This window comes from Mus musculus, chromosome 1, assembly GCF_000001635.26.
Source record: "Mus musculus strain C57BL/6J chromosome 1, GRCm38.p6 C57BL/6J".
Taxonomy (NCBI): domain Eukaryota; kingdom Metazoa; phylum Chordata; class Mammalia; order Rodentia; family Muridae; genus Mus; species Mus musculus.
Genome location: NC_000067.6, coordinates 68384361 through 68400379, shown reverse-complemented (window position 1 = coordinate 68400379; position 16019 = coordinate 68384361). Strand labels below are relative to the sequence as shown.

Below are 16019 nucleotides of genomic sequence, written 5' to 3'. Positions count from 1 at the left end.
AAAGGCAAAGAGCATTCAAATGGCCTTGTTTTAGAATTTAAAGATATAAGTTGCTCATGTTCTCTTTCAAATTTCATATCTGTTCTTTGTAACTTCCTAAAATAATTTTAGAAGCTTTATCAGGTAAACTGAGGCTTGATTATTACAGTATAATTTCTGTAAGTTTAAGGAAATATGGATAAACTAGAATAACTCAAAATCACTAATACTCAAGTAATGGCTAATAAGTGGGTTTGATGTATCAAATAGGTTTTATTTTAATATTACTAAAAAGCATTTAAGTAACATGTAAAGATCAAAAATACCACCTACAGTAATTTTGTATATTATAAATTATGGACATTTTATATAATAAAATTTATTTTATTTCAGTTAATAAGAATTTAAACATAAAAATTATATATTAACATTACATATATATGTGTGTTTGGTTTACTTTATATGAAATAAATTCTACTAGCTATAGATTTTTAGCCTAGTGAATGTCTACTCTGTATCTCCTTATATTAGTATCAGAGAGTAGAATCCAATCTTGACAATCAAACGATTAGTTCCTGATTTAAACACAAGTTTAGAGATATCATATAAGCTGTTCATGGGAAAAGCTAAATTTTAACATTAATTTTACTTAGACAAAATCCAAATTACAGAAAGGAGCTACAGAAGAATTTAAATGATTAATGTTGGCATAAAATTACATAGCTTATGTTTTTTAATAAGATTTTTCAGTAACATGACACTTTTATGTTTATACAATATTATATTAATGTAACTTTAACATTTATTAATAAGAATTAGTTTTTTGGAAAGCTGTAGGAAATATTTTCATACAATACATTGAAAGAGCTCATAGTAGCCTTTCTTCTGACCACTGATTAAATGACCAAGATTCTACTTGTGTCATTCTACATTTACTATGATATGTATTGACATCAGTCCACTGGGCTAAGACTACATTGAACTTCTTTACTGATTTGACACTTCCATCACTACACTCTACCTAAACTTGTACCTCTTTGTCTGACTGCACATCAAATGCATTCATTGTCTTTCCTTTCTTCCTTTTGCATATAAATTTGTTTTTTATGTCTAGATTCTAAAATTTAATTATTTCTTTATTTTTATATTATGAGAAAGGAAACTTCGATTATAAAATAGGTTGTCTTTTCTTCAAATATATGTTCAATGAAATAAAAAAGAACATTACTGTTATATGTTACTAAAGTTTATTATTTATTTAAATTTATTTGTAATTATTTGTCTATCTGGCACTAACTTGAAACCTTCATAGTCAACCATAGTGCAAACTTCAGGTTATTCTTTTGTTAACATATTCTTCTGCACCAGAAACCATCCCATTGAAGTTTCTTGAAAAATTAAACTAATCAAGTATTTTCTCAAAAGCAATACTAAGTTACTACCTTGCATTTTCATAGTTATAAAATCAGACAGAACTAAAAAACACATTTTAAACAATTATGACATTATTTCCTGAAAATATTTTGATAGACCTGTTTTAAAATGTAACATCATTTGTTCATTAGTACATTTCTATAAATATCACTGAAAACCTATTTTCAGACTGTGGGAATTTAACATTCAAAGTAGAGAAAGGTATACATCATAAAGATTAAAGGCTATTTTAGCCAAAACAGAGAAACTATTCAGTATTCAAAAGTAGAAATGAATAACTCTCCTGACTAGACTTGCTGGGAAGAAATACTTGCTTTCAGATCTCTCAAGCCCAAAATATCATCCAGATTGATAGTGATTATGTCTTAATTTGATATTTTAATCTGTAAGCTTGTTTTACAATTCTTGTCTCTTTTCTGAATTACTTTTCTACGAAGCCAAGCTCTCCAGTGTAATATTTCTAAGAAACAAATGTAAATAATAATAGTTGACTAATTCTGGTGGAGAAGGACATTTGATGAGAATATCATTCATCATAATACAATCTGAGTCTATTTGGGAATATTCTAATAGGAAGTAGGAAATGAAGAGTATGTTTATTCCATGTGAACAATTTGAATTAAAATATTATTCATGAAGAATAAGTTTTCTTTCCATAATGTTTGAATTACCATCTCACTCTTTGTATCTTGTTGTTGTTGTTGTTGTTTTGTAGAAGTTTTCCAAATGTAAACTGAAAGATAACTTTCATTTCCTGGAGAGCAGTCAGAATACTCTTTCTTTTAACCTAATGAAGAGTTATCCCTAGATCCTAAGAGTATCACCCAGTGTCTCATGAGAAAGCTATTAGTAAGACATGCACACATTTTCACATAGAAACTTAATGACAAACATTAATACAGAAATGATTTTATTATCTTCCTTACATTTTCCATTTGCTCTGAAGAAGGTTGGATGCTCAGTTCATGAAAAATAATGAACTAGGTGGTAGAGCAAGAACAATGATCTAATTTCTCTTTGTTCCCTTTTTTCCTCTCTCTCAAGAAGTGGAACCAACAGGCAGTGAAAAGACTGATAATAAGAATGGGTCTCAGTTTGAAAGTGGAACTCTTTGAAAAATGTAGAATAAATCTTGAGGGTTTTATGCATGCAAAGGTTCTTTGGATGTGCCACCAATTTTGCATCCTGAAATACTAGTGTTGTTAGGTATTCCTCTATCCATTCATTTCACACTAGTTTAAGAAATCTCTTAAATATTTAGCTTGGTCCAGACACACAAATGGGAGACAATAGCAATATTAAAAATAGCTTGAAGAACTACACAAGGAAGATGATTCTCCAGGCTACATAGAAACATGACTCTCCCTGCACTACTATACACTGACTGGCCGGGATTTATTGGGAAGTAGTAATTCTGTAAGCTGTTGTTTCCTCACGCATTCACAAAGTACCCAGTGAAGATAATATTTTTGAACAATGAAATAAATTAAAAATTTTAGATTTAGCACATTTTAATGACATATTCATCACATAATGATTAATATCACAGATATTTTATACAAGTATATCATGTACATTCATTATCTTTATTCTTATTCTCCCTTAGTCTCCACCCACCTACTATTAATTTGTTCCCCATATCTCTTCCTCTTCATGCCCATGAATGCTCTCGACTTGCTACAGAATATATAAGCTCCACAAATAAGAAACAAATACTGATATTTATCTTCTTGCATTTGACATTTCATTTAATATCAGTCTGTAGTAACACTTCAAGCAAATGCCATAATTTTATTATTCTTCAGAGCTGATCAAAGTACCATTTTGTATAAACAACAGATTTTTCTCTATCCATTCATTTCTTGGCATTTTTTTAGCTAATCAGTATTACCTGTGTAATAGAAAATTGACTAAATCGTAGCTTTCTTGGATTTTTATCTCATTCCCAGGTTCCTGTGCCAAAGAGAAATGACATAATATTTTGATTTGCATTATTCTTCACATTTCACACACTTTTAGATGACATTGATAATATTTTAGATGACAGAATATTTTATAATAGAACATGTATCTTATTTTTTTATGCTAATTAATAATATGAGACCTTTATTAAATGTCAAATTGTATTAAACCTAACAAAGGCACTTTTGAAAATGTGTTTCAAAAGTCTTTAGAATTTTCAGTGTCTATAGATATGAAGTGACATTTTTGAAATTTATTTTAATAACTAACTAAAGAAAAACAAAACGACAATAACTTTATTAAATAATACTAATTAGTTCATACTCTGGTATATTATTTTATCATTAAATTAAATAAAATAATAATTATTCATATTTAATGTGTAATATTAAAACAAAGTAGCATACTGAAATATTACATACGGTATTATATCCCATTCATGGTAAAGTTACAGAAACTAAAATTATCTATCAAAATCTTAAGGGTTTATTTACATATATGAGATTAATTAATGGTTTAATCTGTACTTTTCAACCTCTTCAAGTGTTATAGGCAAGTGAATCAATGAAAATATTTTTAGAAGAATCCTGGCTCCTACTGTGCCTAACATTGAAAAAATGGAATGATGCCTTTCTGTTTGCTAACATTTTTAATAAACAACTTGATGGTTGCTTTTGTTTCCAATACAGAAATACTAAATGGTGGAGTCTATGTAGACCAGAACAAATTCCTATGTTATGCTGACACTATACACTGGCAAGATATTGTTCGGAATCCATGGCCTTCCAACATGACTCTGGTGTCAACAAATGGAAGTTCTGGATGTGAGTACTATTATCCCTTCATCCTTTTTATACATGTATTCATTTATTTATTTGTGTGTGTTTTCAATCTGTCTATATGTCTGCCTGTGTGTCATGGTTCATGCATAAATGTCATGGGACAATTAGTAAGAATTGCTTCTCTTCATCCAGCATATAGGGAATGGGGATTGAAATCAGGTCATTAACTTGAGGTCTAGAATCTACCTGATGAACAATGTCAACAGCCCATATCATACTCTGTAATTTCTTCAAATGTTATTTTACCCTGTAATATAGTGAACAACTTGTTCAGCATGCCACTAGTGATATTTTAACATCTGAATCTATTAAAAAGCGTAGTAGTGTCTTCCTTCAGTTTTATGTCATACAGAAAATTTCTGACTAGCACCCCAAATTCGCAAACCTTAATTTCTCCCTAATGCCCCATTGGAAATGTTTTATAACAATTCTCAATAATGTAATATAAGTCATTATAGATTTCACATATAAGAAACACTTCTACCTTCTTAGTTTTTAATGAAACATAAGCTACTGAATTCTTTCTATCTTAAGGTTTTTATGCTATTTTTATGTGAGAAGATTTATCAGATTAATAGTGTTTAATATGATGAAATGTTAAACAAATTGTTAAACAAATAGTTTCTGAACTATCACTGAAGCCTCTGCCAATGATTCTGCCTGGGATCTCTCATTTTTATAAAGCAGCCTTTGTTGTCACACATTTATTAGTACTGACATTTGTATGAGAACTGAATCTTTATCAAGTATTAACCTGGGTTTTAAATTTCTCATCTGTTATTATATATTTCCCACCTGAAATCATAACTGTCTCCACATAGTTCCATAATTATTTGCAATAGTGCTGATTGTGTTATGACGCTTTTATGGGAAATCAAACTCCAAGGGACAATTATTAAATTTCATGATGGCCATAATAACATAATGGGGAAATATGAATGTATTTGATCAAAACTGACAGCTGAGTTTTTAATAAAAGGCTAGAGCCTTTTTTTGTGAAAGTAGGATAACATAATTTTCTTGTCATCTTTAAAAAGAAATTTGTATGAAATTCTTTCTTTGTAGTTTTCAAGTTACCTACCAGGTAAACTTTCATGTGCAGTTTTTTTTTTTTTTCATTTTAAATCTGCTTGTGCTAACAATGGAAAAGATGTGGTTTAGAAATTACTATTGTTTTCAGGTGGCCTGTAATATGAGCATGTTACATAGGGCAGAGGTTGTATTGGTTGAATGAGGGAAAGGCTTGCTGACTCTCAGATTCTCAAAATGACTTGCCTTTAAGGCATAGACAAGATCATGTAAGAATAACGCCTGAATCGGAAGCCAGAAGGAAATCATCCCACTGCCTTTACAGGGTTTGAAGCAGAAAAGGTCTGTGGGGTTAGAACACATTCACAGATGGTATCGCTTTGTGCTGTTCTTTTGGAGGGCTAATTTGGATGATTGTGCCTATAATTAGGCAACAGTGACTGGACTTTTTGGTTTGCATGTACAATTTCAGATGCCAAAATTAAAAATGCAGAAAGGGTTCATAATCAATGGTCCTTTACAGATTACCCACCAATTGTTGTCAAAATGTTATTACTTACATAGCTTTAGATAGTAAATAATTCCATCTACTGTATGATATTAGATCTGAAAATAATTCATTGCTACACATTAATTTTTATAGTATTTTTTATTAAAGAAAAATATATATACCTATATGTACATATAGTGATATATATATATATATATATGGATATAATTTGTGATTTCTGATTCGTAATATAATTATTATAGAATTTGACTCTTATATTGGTTCTTGATAAAAATTATTTTAACAGATAATTAATATTAATAAAAATATATACACTCATGGTCAAATGGTTTTAAATTTTCTCTCACATAATTTTAAGAATCGTATGCATCTTACTTGCTTAATTGCTTTTCTTGTTACAAGTCCTAATAATAAGCACACTAGATTTCTTTCCAAGAACTGCGACTCTGTCATTGTGAGTAAAGCTATATAAAATCAAGTGTTTTGGTGTTTTCAGTAACTTTGTGCCTGTTTTCCAGCTTGATAAACTGAGTTTTCTAGTTTAGAAAGTAGTTCCTTTCTTCTGTTGCTTGACATAAGTCTTAATCATGCTTGAAAATACTCCTTAGAATCATATTCCAATAAATATGCTCTCCCTGAGGTTTGATTCCAGAGATGAAGAGATGGTCCATTCTATGTAAATCAACAAAGTTGTCCATCTCATAAATATTCTCTAAGACAAAAATCATATGATCATGTCGTTAAATGCAGAAAAGGCATTTGATGAAATTTAATATCTCTTCCTAATAAAGGACGTGGAGGAACTTGTGATGGAAGGAATATACCTAAACATAATAAAATATACAAATGACAAAACTGTACAAGACATTATGTTAGATGTGGAAAACGTCAAATTGTTTCCACTAATATCAAGACTCAGACAAGGACAGTTTGCATTCCTGTCCAATAATCCAAAATAATGCCTACAGTCTTAGAGTGAGAAGACAAGAGAACAAATCAAAGGTTATGCTAATGGGGAAGGGAACTTTATATGTGTAGAAGTGATCTAAAGATGCCACGTAAAGGTCTTTGAGCAGACAAATATTTTTAGCAAAGTAGAAATATACAAAATTAAGACATAAAATTACTAACTTTTCTCCATACCAATGACAGCCATACTGAGAAGTAAAACAGGAAACAATCCTTTCACAAACACACAAAGAAAACTATTATGTACAATAAAAACTTTAAGTAACAACAAGTCAAATAATGAAAATAGGAAAATATCAAAGAATTAAAACAAAAAACTTCCCATGATCATGAGTTGATAAAATTAATCTAGTATAAATGGCCACGTTATTAAAAACAATCAATCCATCCTATGTAACCCAATCAATTATTAGGCCTGTATTCAATATAGAGAAAATAACCCAAATTTTGTTGATGGCTCAAAAATCCAGGGATAGTGAAAATAATCCTGAATATTCCCTAAAAATGATTATTGAAAATATTTTGTAACACATTCTTAGGTATATTTTTAGGTTTTACTAATTCATAATAAAATTGTGGAAAATATTTTAACGAGAAATATGTTTGTTGTTAGCATTCATTTGATAGTTAATTAAAATATAAAGGAAAGGCCTATTATACCTGTTAAAACTTACAAAAGCCATTAAAAATTATTGAAATGATACATAGTTACCAGATGTATCCCATACCTAAATTGTTTTCCAGAAGGAATTACTAGCATACAAAAGAGCTAGAATGGGAGATTGACATATTTGCATATAGTACCACCTTCACTGGCAGAATTTCATAAACTTTTTTATCTAAATGATATGTTCAAATAACTTTAATTGTTGAATTTTATTGTTATATTTTTACTGAACCTTATCCATATAACAATTGCCCCCTCCAAACATTAAACACTATATTCTATGAAAAAATTTCTTCAGCTAGAAGAGAATCAAGTCTCAAAACAGAAATTAACTATATTTATTATAATATTACTCTTGTAACACCTAAGATATTAAAGTATTTATATGAAATAGATGTACTTTTTTATATTGCACTTTGGCGAACAGTTAATATACAATCAACACAAGTATAGACAGGCCAAATTTATGTAAATTCATACATGCAATCAAATTACATGATTTTTGTAATATTTTAATGTCAGAACATAAATTAGAGGGAAAATGTAGAACACACTGGAAAACCTAAGTTTATTTACACAAGTCCAAGAAGTAGCCTTGTGAAAACTACTGTAAAATAGATTTTTTAATATAAATTTCATGCGGTCAAAAATTTTAATTCCCTAAAAGTTTTCTTTGAATTCAGGTACATACAACATTCCAAACAAAATATTATTGAAACAAATCAACATACAATCTAAGAATCTGTTTTATAGTAAAATAAAATAATAACACATGTCAGCTGTGCTGTTAATTAGAAAGTGAAGTCTTGAGATAATAATATAGTGAAATAAAATATAATAAGATTAAATAAAAAATGGCCTACCACCTCAAAGCTGGACAAGACTCAACAAGAAGAAATAAGCGCAAAGGAAGGCCCAAGTGCCAAAGACTGTTTCATCATTCATGCAATCCCATAAAGTCTCTAGACTTAAGCAATATAATATAAGGAGAGGTACTGAGGCTGCCCCTTGCAGGCCCTGTGCATGCCATGTTGCCTCAGTGTCTGTGAGATCATATGACCTTTGATCATGTTGATTTAGAGGGCCTTGTTTTCTTTGTGACCTTCATCCCCTCTGATTCTTTTTCTTGTTTTGCCTCCTCCTCCATGGTATCTGCAAGGCTCAGAAGGGAAGGATTTAATGGATGCATCCTATTTATGGCTGAGTGCTCCAAGTTCTGTCTCTCTCTCTCTAGATTATCTGGCTATAGTTCTCCATATCTGTTCCCATCTGCTGCAGGGTGAATCTCTCTGGTGATAACTAGCATTTATCTATGAGTATATCAGAATATCATTTGGAGCCATTTTATCACTACTTTTTTTTTTTTTAAGAACAATAGTAACCGATTTACCCTAGGTTCCTAGGTATCTATTGTCTTGTTTGTGATCAGCTAATCAGTATCTGATATGAGTCACATCTTGTAGAGAACCTTACGTCATATCAGATATGGGTTGTTACTCCAACAAGCTTTGTGCTACCCTTGCCCTAGCATATCTTGCAAGCATGGCCACCTTTATAGATACATGATTTGTGGTTCAGTTTGTTTTATATGTTTCTGCTGTGGTAGCATGCACAACAGCTTCCTGCACCGAAGATGTTATCACATATGGCTGAAGGCTCAATATATGCACCAGCTCAACTTCTCCATTTTCAGTGATTTATGTAGGTGTTGTGAGTTTGTGGAAAATAACCTCTTGTTTGTAACAGCCTGGGTTTGGAGGTTTCCATGGAACCCCTTGGCCAACAACACAATTAGATATAACCCAATCCTGGTATTGGAAGCATCATTTGTTGACAAGAGATGAGCAGTTGGGGATCTGTCTAATCTCTTAGAGGCCTGGCTTTTTAAATGAAAGACAGAAAGGGAGTGGATACAGATAAAAAGCAAGGTTAGGAGAAACCAAATAGAGGAATAGAGAGAAAGCAAACCATAATACAGATACATTATGTGAGAAATGAATCTATTTTCAATAAAGGAGGACAAAGAGAGAGGGAAATATATAACTATGTATGAGAATAGTAATTGAAACTTTAAAAACAGTAAAAAAAATAAGAAGAAAATATAAAAGATCAAAAATGTTGGCGAAAATGTCCATTATTTTTAAAATAATTTTTATTAGATAATTTCTTCATTTACATTTCAAAAGCTATCCCATCTTCTTGTTAGAGCTTAAGGTACTTTCCCATTCTGTAGGGAAAGCTGCCCTAAAGAGACACACCCTTGTCCCATCGTCAAATATGGCAGATGTTCAACTTTACTGTACAGGATCTCACAATCTAATCAAATTGTATAATGGCAGCAGCAGCAACAACAACTGAATTGCGGTCCTAAAACTGTGAAGGCATTTGTCTCTACAACATTAATAGAGGGTCCTGGGTTAGTGCACTCTGAGAGTTAGCACTTGAGGGCATGATGCAGAGTAAACTTAGTTTGCTTCTAGCTGGGGTCCTCTTGCTCCTTTTTTGGACACCAAAGTGCATTGATTGACCCTAGGAACAAAACTTTCCAAAGAGTTCCTGTTTTCATTCTATGATTCTGTGTGGTGATATCTTGTTATCAGTCAACATTTTAAGCAATAAATAAATATATAAATAAATAAAGTCTATGAAATAAGGAAGTATGATTAATTTCTGAATTCTAGAAAGAAGTAATTTATTTCTCAGCAGTTTTTAAGTTCAGTTCCCATGACCAGAACGGAGAAATTTGTCCTTCATAATGTAATGGAAACCTTACTTAGCTCATTTGAAAGTATATATTTGCCAAGAGTTTAACTACTATTTATTATAAATAATTATACATGCATGAGTACATAATATGTAAAATGCCTAAATTTCTTCAGATTTTTCTAATTTCTAATTTCATGTCCCTATGGTTCTCTGGATTTTTTTGGTGTCTGTTATGTCTGCCTTTTCCTTTCTGGTTTTATTATTGTTGATTTTCAGCTTTAATCCACGGTTGTCTGATAGATTACACAGGGTAGTTTTATTATTGTTGGATTAAACTGGATATTCTCTGTGTGACGTTTAGTTAGTTTGTATAAGAGTTTGCCTATCTTTTTCATTTTTTTTCCACAGAGCCATCTATGTGTTTCATTGATTATTTGTGTTGTTCTCTTTGTTTCTGTTTTATTGAGTTGAGCCCTCAGTTTGATGGTTTCTTGCCTTCTACTCCTCTTGAGTATCCGTATTTATTTGGTTCTGGAGCCTTCATGTTTGTTGTTAAGTTGCTTACTTCACATTGTTCTAGAGTTTTCAGGTGTGCTGCTAAGTTGCTAATATAAGATCTCCTTTCCCTTCCTCCTCTTCTTTATTTTCCTCTTCCTACTCCTCATCCTCCTCCTTCATGTAGGCACTTAGTTCTATGAATTCTTTGTCTCCAAAAAGTTTGGGTATGCTGTGTACTCATTTACATTAAATTCTAGGAACTATTTGATATTTTTATCCCTGTATTAATCCATTTATCATCCAGTACAGAGTTACTCAGTTTCTATTAGTTTGTAAGCTTTCTGTTGTTGGTATCCAGCTTTAGTCCATGGTGGACTGACAGGAAGCAGGGAGTTATTTCAATTTTCTTGTATCTGTCCAGACTTGCCTTGTGTCCACATCCGTGGTCAAGTTTAGAGAAATTTCAACAAGGTGCAGAAAAGAAAGAATATCCTTTTGGGTTTGGGTAAAATATAGAGACTGTCCTCAAGTGGACAATGGAATCAACAAATAATTTTTCACATTGTGCTCCGTATACATACATCAGCAAACTTCTGTATTCAAAGTAGATTCCCAATACTCTCCTTACGGAAATGAGAATCTATGTGCAAATGTTCTGTAAATATCGGTTACGTTCATTTGGTTTATAGCATCTGTCAGCACCGATGTTTATTTAGTTTTTGTTTGGACGCCCTGTCCATGGGGAAGGGTTGGATATTAAAGTCTACTGCTATCAGTGTGTGAGTTTCTATGGGACTTCAGATGTAGAAGTGAGTGCAAGATTAAAAAAAAGTGCAAGATTAAAGGAGGATTTAGTAACAGCCACTCTTCCTGCCCTCTCTGTTTTCTTAACAAACTCAATATTTTGATTTTCCCTTAAAAGAGAACATAACTGTCGTATTCTGTTTTTAAAGTTCCTTTGTTGATTTAAAGGCAGATTTATATAACAGGAGTTTCCTATGAGATTGTATGCTGGAACCTGATTAGAAAATCCTATTATGGAGCATACACTACAGGGTATATATTAAATTTAAACTCAGTATTTATATTCCTTTTGATAATAAATATTAAGTATAATTACTTATCTTTTACCCGTTTAATTATTTATTTATTCAACTTAGTTATCTTTTAATTATATTTCAAATTTTTTATGAATCATTTTATTCAAATGATACTCCTTTACAAATCCCCAATCCTACCCTACCTTCCCCTCCTCCGCTTTGCCTCTATGAGGCTGCTCCTCCACAAACTAACCCATTCCTGCCTCACTGCTCTAGCATCCATCCCCCTATCCTGGGGCATCAAGCCTCCACATGACCCAGGGCCTCCTCTCCCACTGATGTCAGATAAGCCCGTCCTCTGTGAGCCATGGCTTCTGTCTATGTATACTCTTTGGTTGGTAGTTTAGTCCCTGGGAGCTCTGGGTGGTCCAGTTAGTTGATATTGTTCTTTCTATGGTGTTGCAATCCCCTTCAGCTCCTGCAGTCCTTCCCCTAGCTCTTCCATTGAGGTCCTCAGGCTTAGTCCGATGGTTAGGCGTGAGTATCCGCATTTCTATTGGTCAGGTGCTGGTAGAACCTCTCAGGGAACAGAAATACCAGGATCCTGTCAGCAAGTGCTTCTTGGTGTCAGCAATGGTGTGTGTGCGTGTGGGGGGTGGTATCTGCAGATGAGATGGGGTGGGGCAGTATCTCTTCCTTCAGTCTCTGTTCCATTTTTTGTCTCTATCTTTCCTTTGGACAGGAACATTTCTGGGTTAAAATTTTTGAGATGCATGGGTGGTAGGTACCATTCCTCAACTGGGGGCCATGCCTATCTACTGGAGGTGGTCTCCACAGGTTGTATCTCCCCTTTATTGGGTATTTTATCTAAAGTCATCACCGTTGGGTCCTCGGAGCCTCTCGCTTACCTGGAGTCTGGGACTTGCTAGAGCCTAACCTCAGTTCCCCATCCACCAGTGCTCTGTGTTTCTATTCAATTGTCTAATCCTCTGTACTTCTCTCCTGGCCCTTCCAATACTTGATCCTGCCCTTATTTTTCCCTCCCCCTACTCTCTCCTTCCTAGGTTCCTTAATTATATTTTATGTTGTTTATTTGTTTTGAAACAAAGTCTTATAGATCAGGGTAACCAGAAACTTGTGATTCTCCTGCCTAGGAGAATATCTTTATTGAATTTTTAATAATTTTCAAATGTCATACAATGACAAAATATTAATGAAGTAATATTATTTGAATTGATAAAAAGTAGAGCCTCCCAGGACCCCACAGGGATGACATTAGCTGAAATACCCCACAAAGTGGAGGGAGAACCTGTCGAAACCATATCCAAAGTTTAGGCATGGCCTCCCGGTTGAGGGATGGGACCACCCACCCATCTACAAAATTTTAACCCAAAATTGCTTCTGTCTGAAGGAAATACAGGGACAAAGAGTGAGGCAGAGACTGAAAGAAAGGCCATCCAGAGATTATCTCACCTGGGAATCCATCCCACATGCAGACACCAAACCCATACACTGTTGTGGATGCCAAGAAGTGCTTGCTGACAGGAGCCTGATACCGCTGTCTCCTGAGAGTCTCTGCCAGATCCTGAGAAATATAGATATAGATACTCACAGCCAACCATTGAGCACAGGAACCCCCAAGGGAGGAGTTAGGGGAAGGACTGAAGGTCTTGAAGGGGGCTTATCTGGCATCAATGGGAAGGGATGCTCTTGGTCCTGTGAAGGCTTGATGCCCCAGTGTAGAGGAATGCTAGCTCCTTGAGAAAGGAGTGGGTAGGTGGGGGAGCACCCTCATAGAAGCAGAGTAAGTAGGTTAGGATAGGGGGTTTGCAGAGTGGAAATCAGAAAAGGGGATAACATTTGAAATGTAAATAAATGAAATATCCAAATTTTAAAAAAAGTAAAATATATTTTGTGATATTCCACTATTTGGTACTTTATATCCTCACAGAAAGATGTGATGTGTTCTTGTATTTGTGAATATCCAAATAATTCTAACCCTGGATATATTAAGATTATAATAAAAATGATAGATTAAGAAAAACAGTTAAATTTCTGACACAAATAACTACATTCAGCTGATTAAAGGACACAACAGGAGAGGTTGTCCTCCCCAGGGAAGGGCGCAACAATTCATTGTCCAGTGCCAAGTAGCCAGACAAGAAAACATACATAAAAATAACTCGTTATGTGCTCAAGGTAAATTAAAAAAATATGTGTGTGTATATGTGCCCATGCATGCATGTGCATGAAGGTGTGTATAAAAAGCATTCATTCATGCAATAACAATTAATGAAAAGAGAACCCATGACTTGGAAGAAGAAAAGTGAGGGGAATATGGTAGAGATGTATTAGGAAACAGAAAGGATAACTGTTGTAATTAAATTGAAATTTCAAAAAAAAAGTTAAACTACTATAAAGCAAAAACTCATCATGAGTGGGCAAAGAAAACATTTTGATTCAAATTAGTTATTCATAAATAGATTTATCAAGCAACACAGAGTTGATTGTTTTTTTTTAAAGAAACACAGATTGCAGATAACACCTATTTGGTGTTTTCAAGCAACTGTGTGAATTGGATGTCAGCTACACTGATTAGTCAGTGGTATAAGCTTGTGTTGCGTCCACCTCGGCCAGCGGGCAAGGAAGACACAACAGGGTCAGATTCTTCTCAACAGTCTTTATTGCAGGCACCCAGGGAGGACTGCTTATACGCACCCTAGCACAGGAGAAGGCTCCGTGGCACCCCGGGATTGGTCAGTCTGCTGACATCTAATTTGCATGCACCAGCTCGGGAGGGGTCCACGCCAGATTCGGGCTAGTGCCTGCCCAGTGGAGTCCTTTACCACAAAGGCACACGGAAACCGGCGCCATCTTAGAATTGGCTTCCTACACTCTTGAGTCCTTTCTGATTTGTTTAGAAGGTGGGAAGAACTGTGTCTACCTGCTCTGCAACCGATCAGCACAGGTTTCATTACTGTGTGAATCCCCCCCCCTCTTTCTCTCCCTCCCTCCCTCCCTCCCTCCCTCCCTCCCTCCCTCCCTCCCTCCCTCCCTCCCTCTCTCTCTCTCTCTCTCTCTCTCTCTCTCTCTCTCTCTCTCTCTCTCTCTCTCTCTCTCTCTCTCTCTCTTCTTTCCTGTCTCATCTTTCTAAACTACTTCCTTCCCAGTATTTTCAGCAGAGATGGAGGGGAGCCTCCTCAATACCTAGAGAGTAGTGACAGGGACTGTCCTATCTCTTCAGGGATGTGGATGCAGCTGAATCAGGAGAGCAAGCTGCTAACCCACTAAAGGAGCTTTTGAACCTAAATTGTTGTTGGTAGCTCTGTGAGGCTCTTATTTAATTCTCCTGCCTGGAAAGAACAAATTATGTTCTATTTAGGGGTGATTCTCTTGCCAATTGAAGGCGCTCTTTTAAGTAGTGAATAAAAAAGTGGAGAGGAAATTATGCAGTGACATTTCTCTTAAAGTTCTATTTAGAATACAAGTAAAGGAAATATATAAAAGAAATAACAGGAATGAATAAAAAAGCACAAAAGAAAATCCATCTCAGAAGTAGGTCCTCCAGTCAGGCATTCTTATTTTCCTGCTTCTTCACGCTTTATTAAACAAAGCTTTTTAATCTAGGATTTTGTTAAAATATATTTCCTATAGAATTAACTTGAGTGTTGTGTGAAAGGATAGAAAGTTAGTACTCCCACCCTCCACCCCTTGACAGGATGGAAGAGACCCTTGGTCCTAACAACACACATATTTTTAAGGCATTGCCATCTACTTTGTAGTGTCTAGAATTAATTTGAAGTCTGTAATGAAGTAGTATATAACACTAAAGTAGGCATCTAAATACATGACAGTGTGTGTTTTCCAGAGTTTAAAAAAAAATGACTTTATAAGGAAAACTATGTCAATAAACACAACCATCACATCTGCAGTTCTCAATTTCATTAAATCTTAAATAGCTCATTGGAAATATTGCCATTTATTTATAATAGCATTCAAACAATGTGTAAAGATTTCTATAGTTGCCAACAGGGATCGGCCTACTTTGGTTCAGTGGGAAATATTAATATTAATGGATAATCATTCAGTTTATTTCATTTTTATGAAACAAAATCATTTAAATAAATCTATAACCAAATACACATGTAGGTTTTGGAACAGAGAATGGTGTCGAAACACGGACACATTTCTAATGTTCTCGACATTTATGTGGGCCTCCTTTGTTTCTGTCTGTTTATTTTTTTTCCTCATTCATCACAAATATCACAGACTTTCACAAAGCTTCCCAGACTTTTTTCTTAGCTCTAGTTAATCCATCTTTTAAGTGACTGAATAATTGTCTTTGTTAAGTCATAGCTGATAGTTTCTCTGCCTAATAAAGT

At 33.9% G+C, this 16019-nt stretch overlaps 1 protein-coding gene and 1 pseudogene across 5 annotated transcripts in view; both read left to right on the top strand.

Moving 5' to 3' along the window:
- The window catches only part of Erbb4 (erb-b2 receptor tyrosine kinase 4), a 1076693-nt gene that overhangs the window by 708197 nt on the left and 352477 nt on the right, over positions 1–16019 (top strand). For all 5 annotated transcript variants that reach the window (XM_006495692.4, XM_006495693.4, NM_010154.2 and 2 more), the window contains exon 4: positions 4065–4199. In XM_006495692.4, coding sequence (XP_006495755.1) covers positions 4065–4199 — 135 coding nt within the window. The remainder of the gene's footprint in view (positions 1–4064; positions 4200–16019) is intronic.
- Positions 15303–15437, top strand: Gm25542 (annotated as a pseudogene).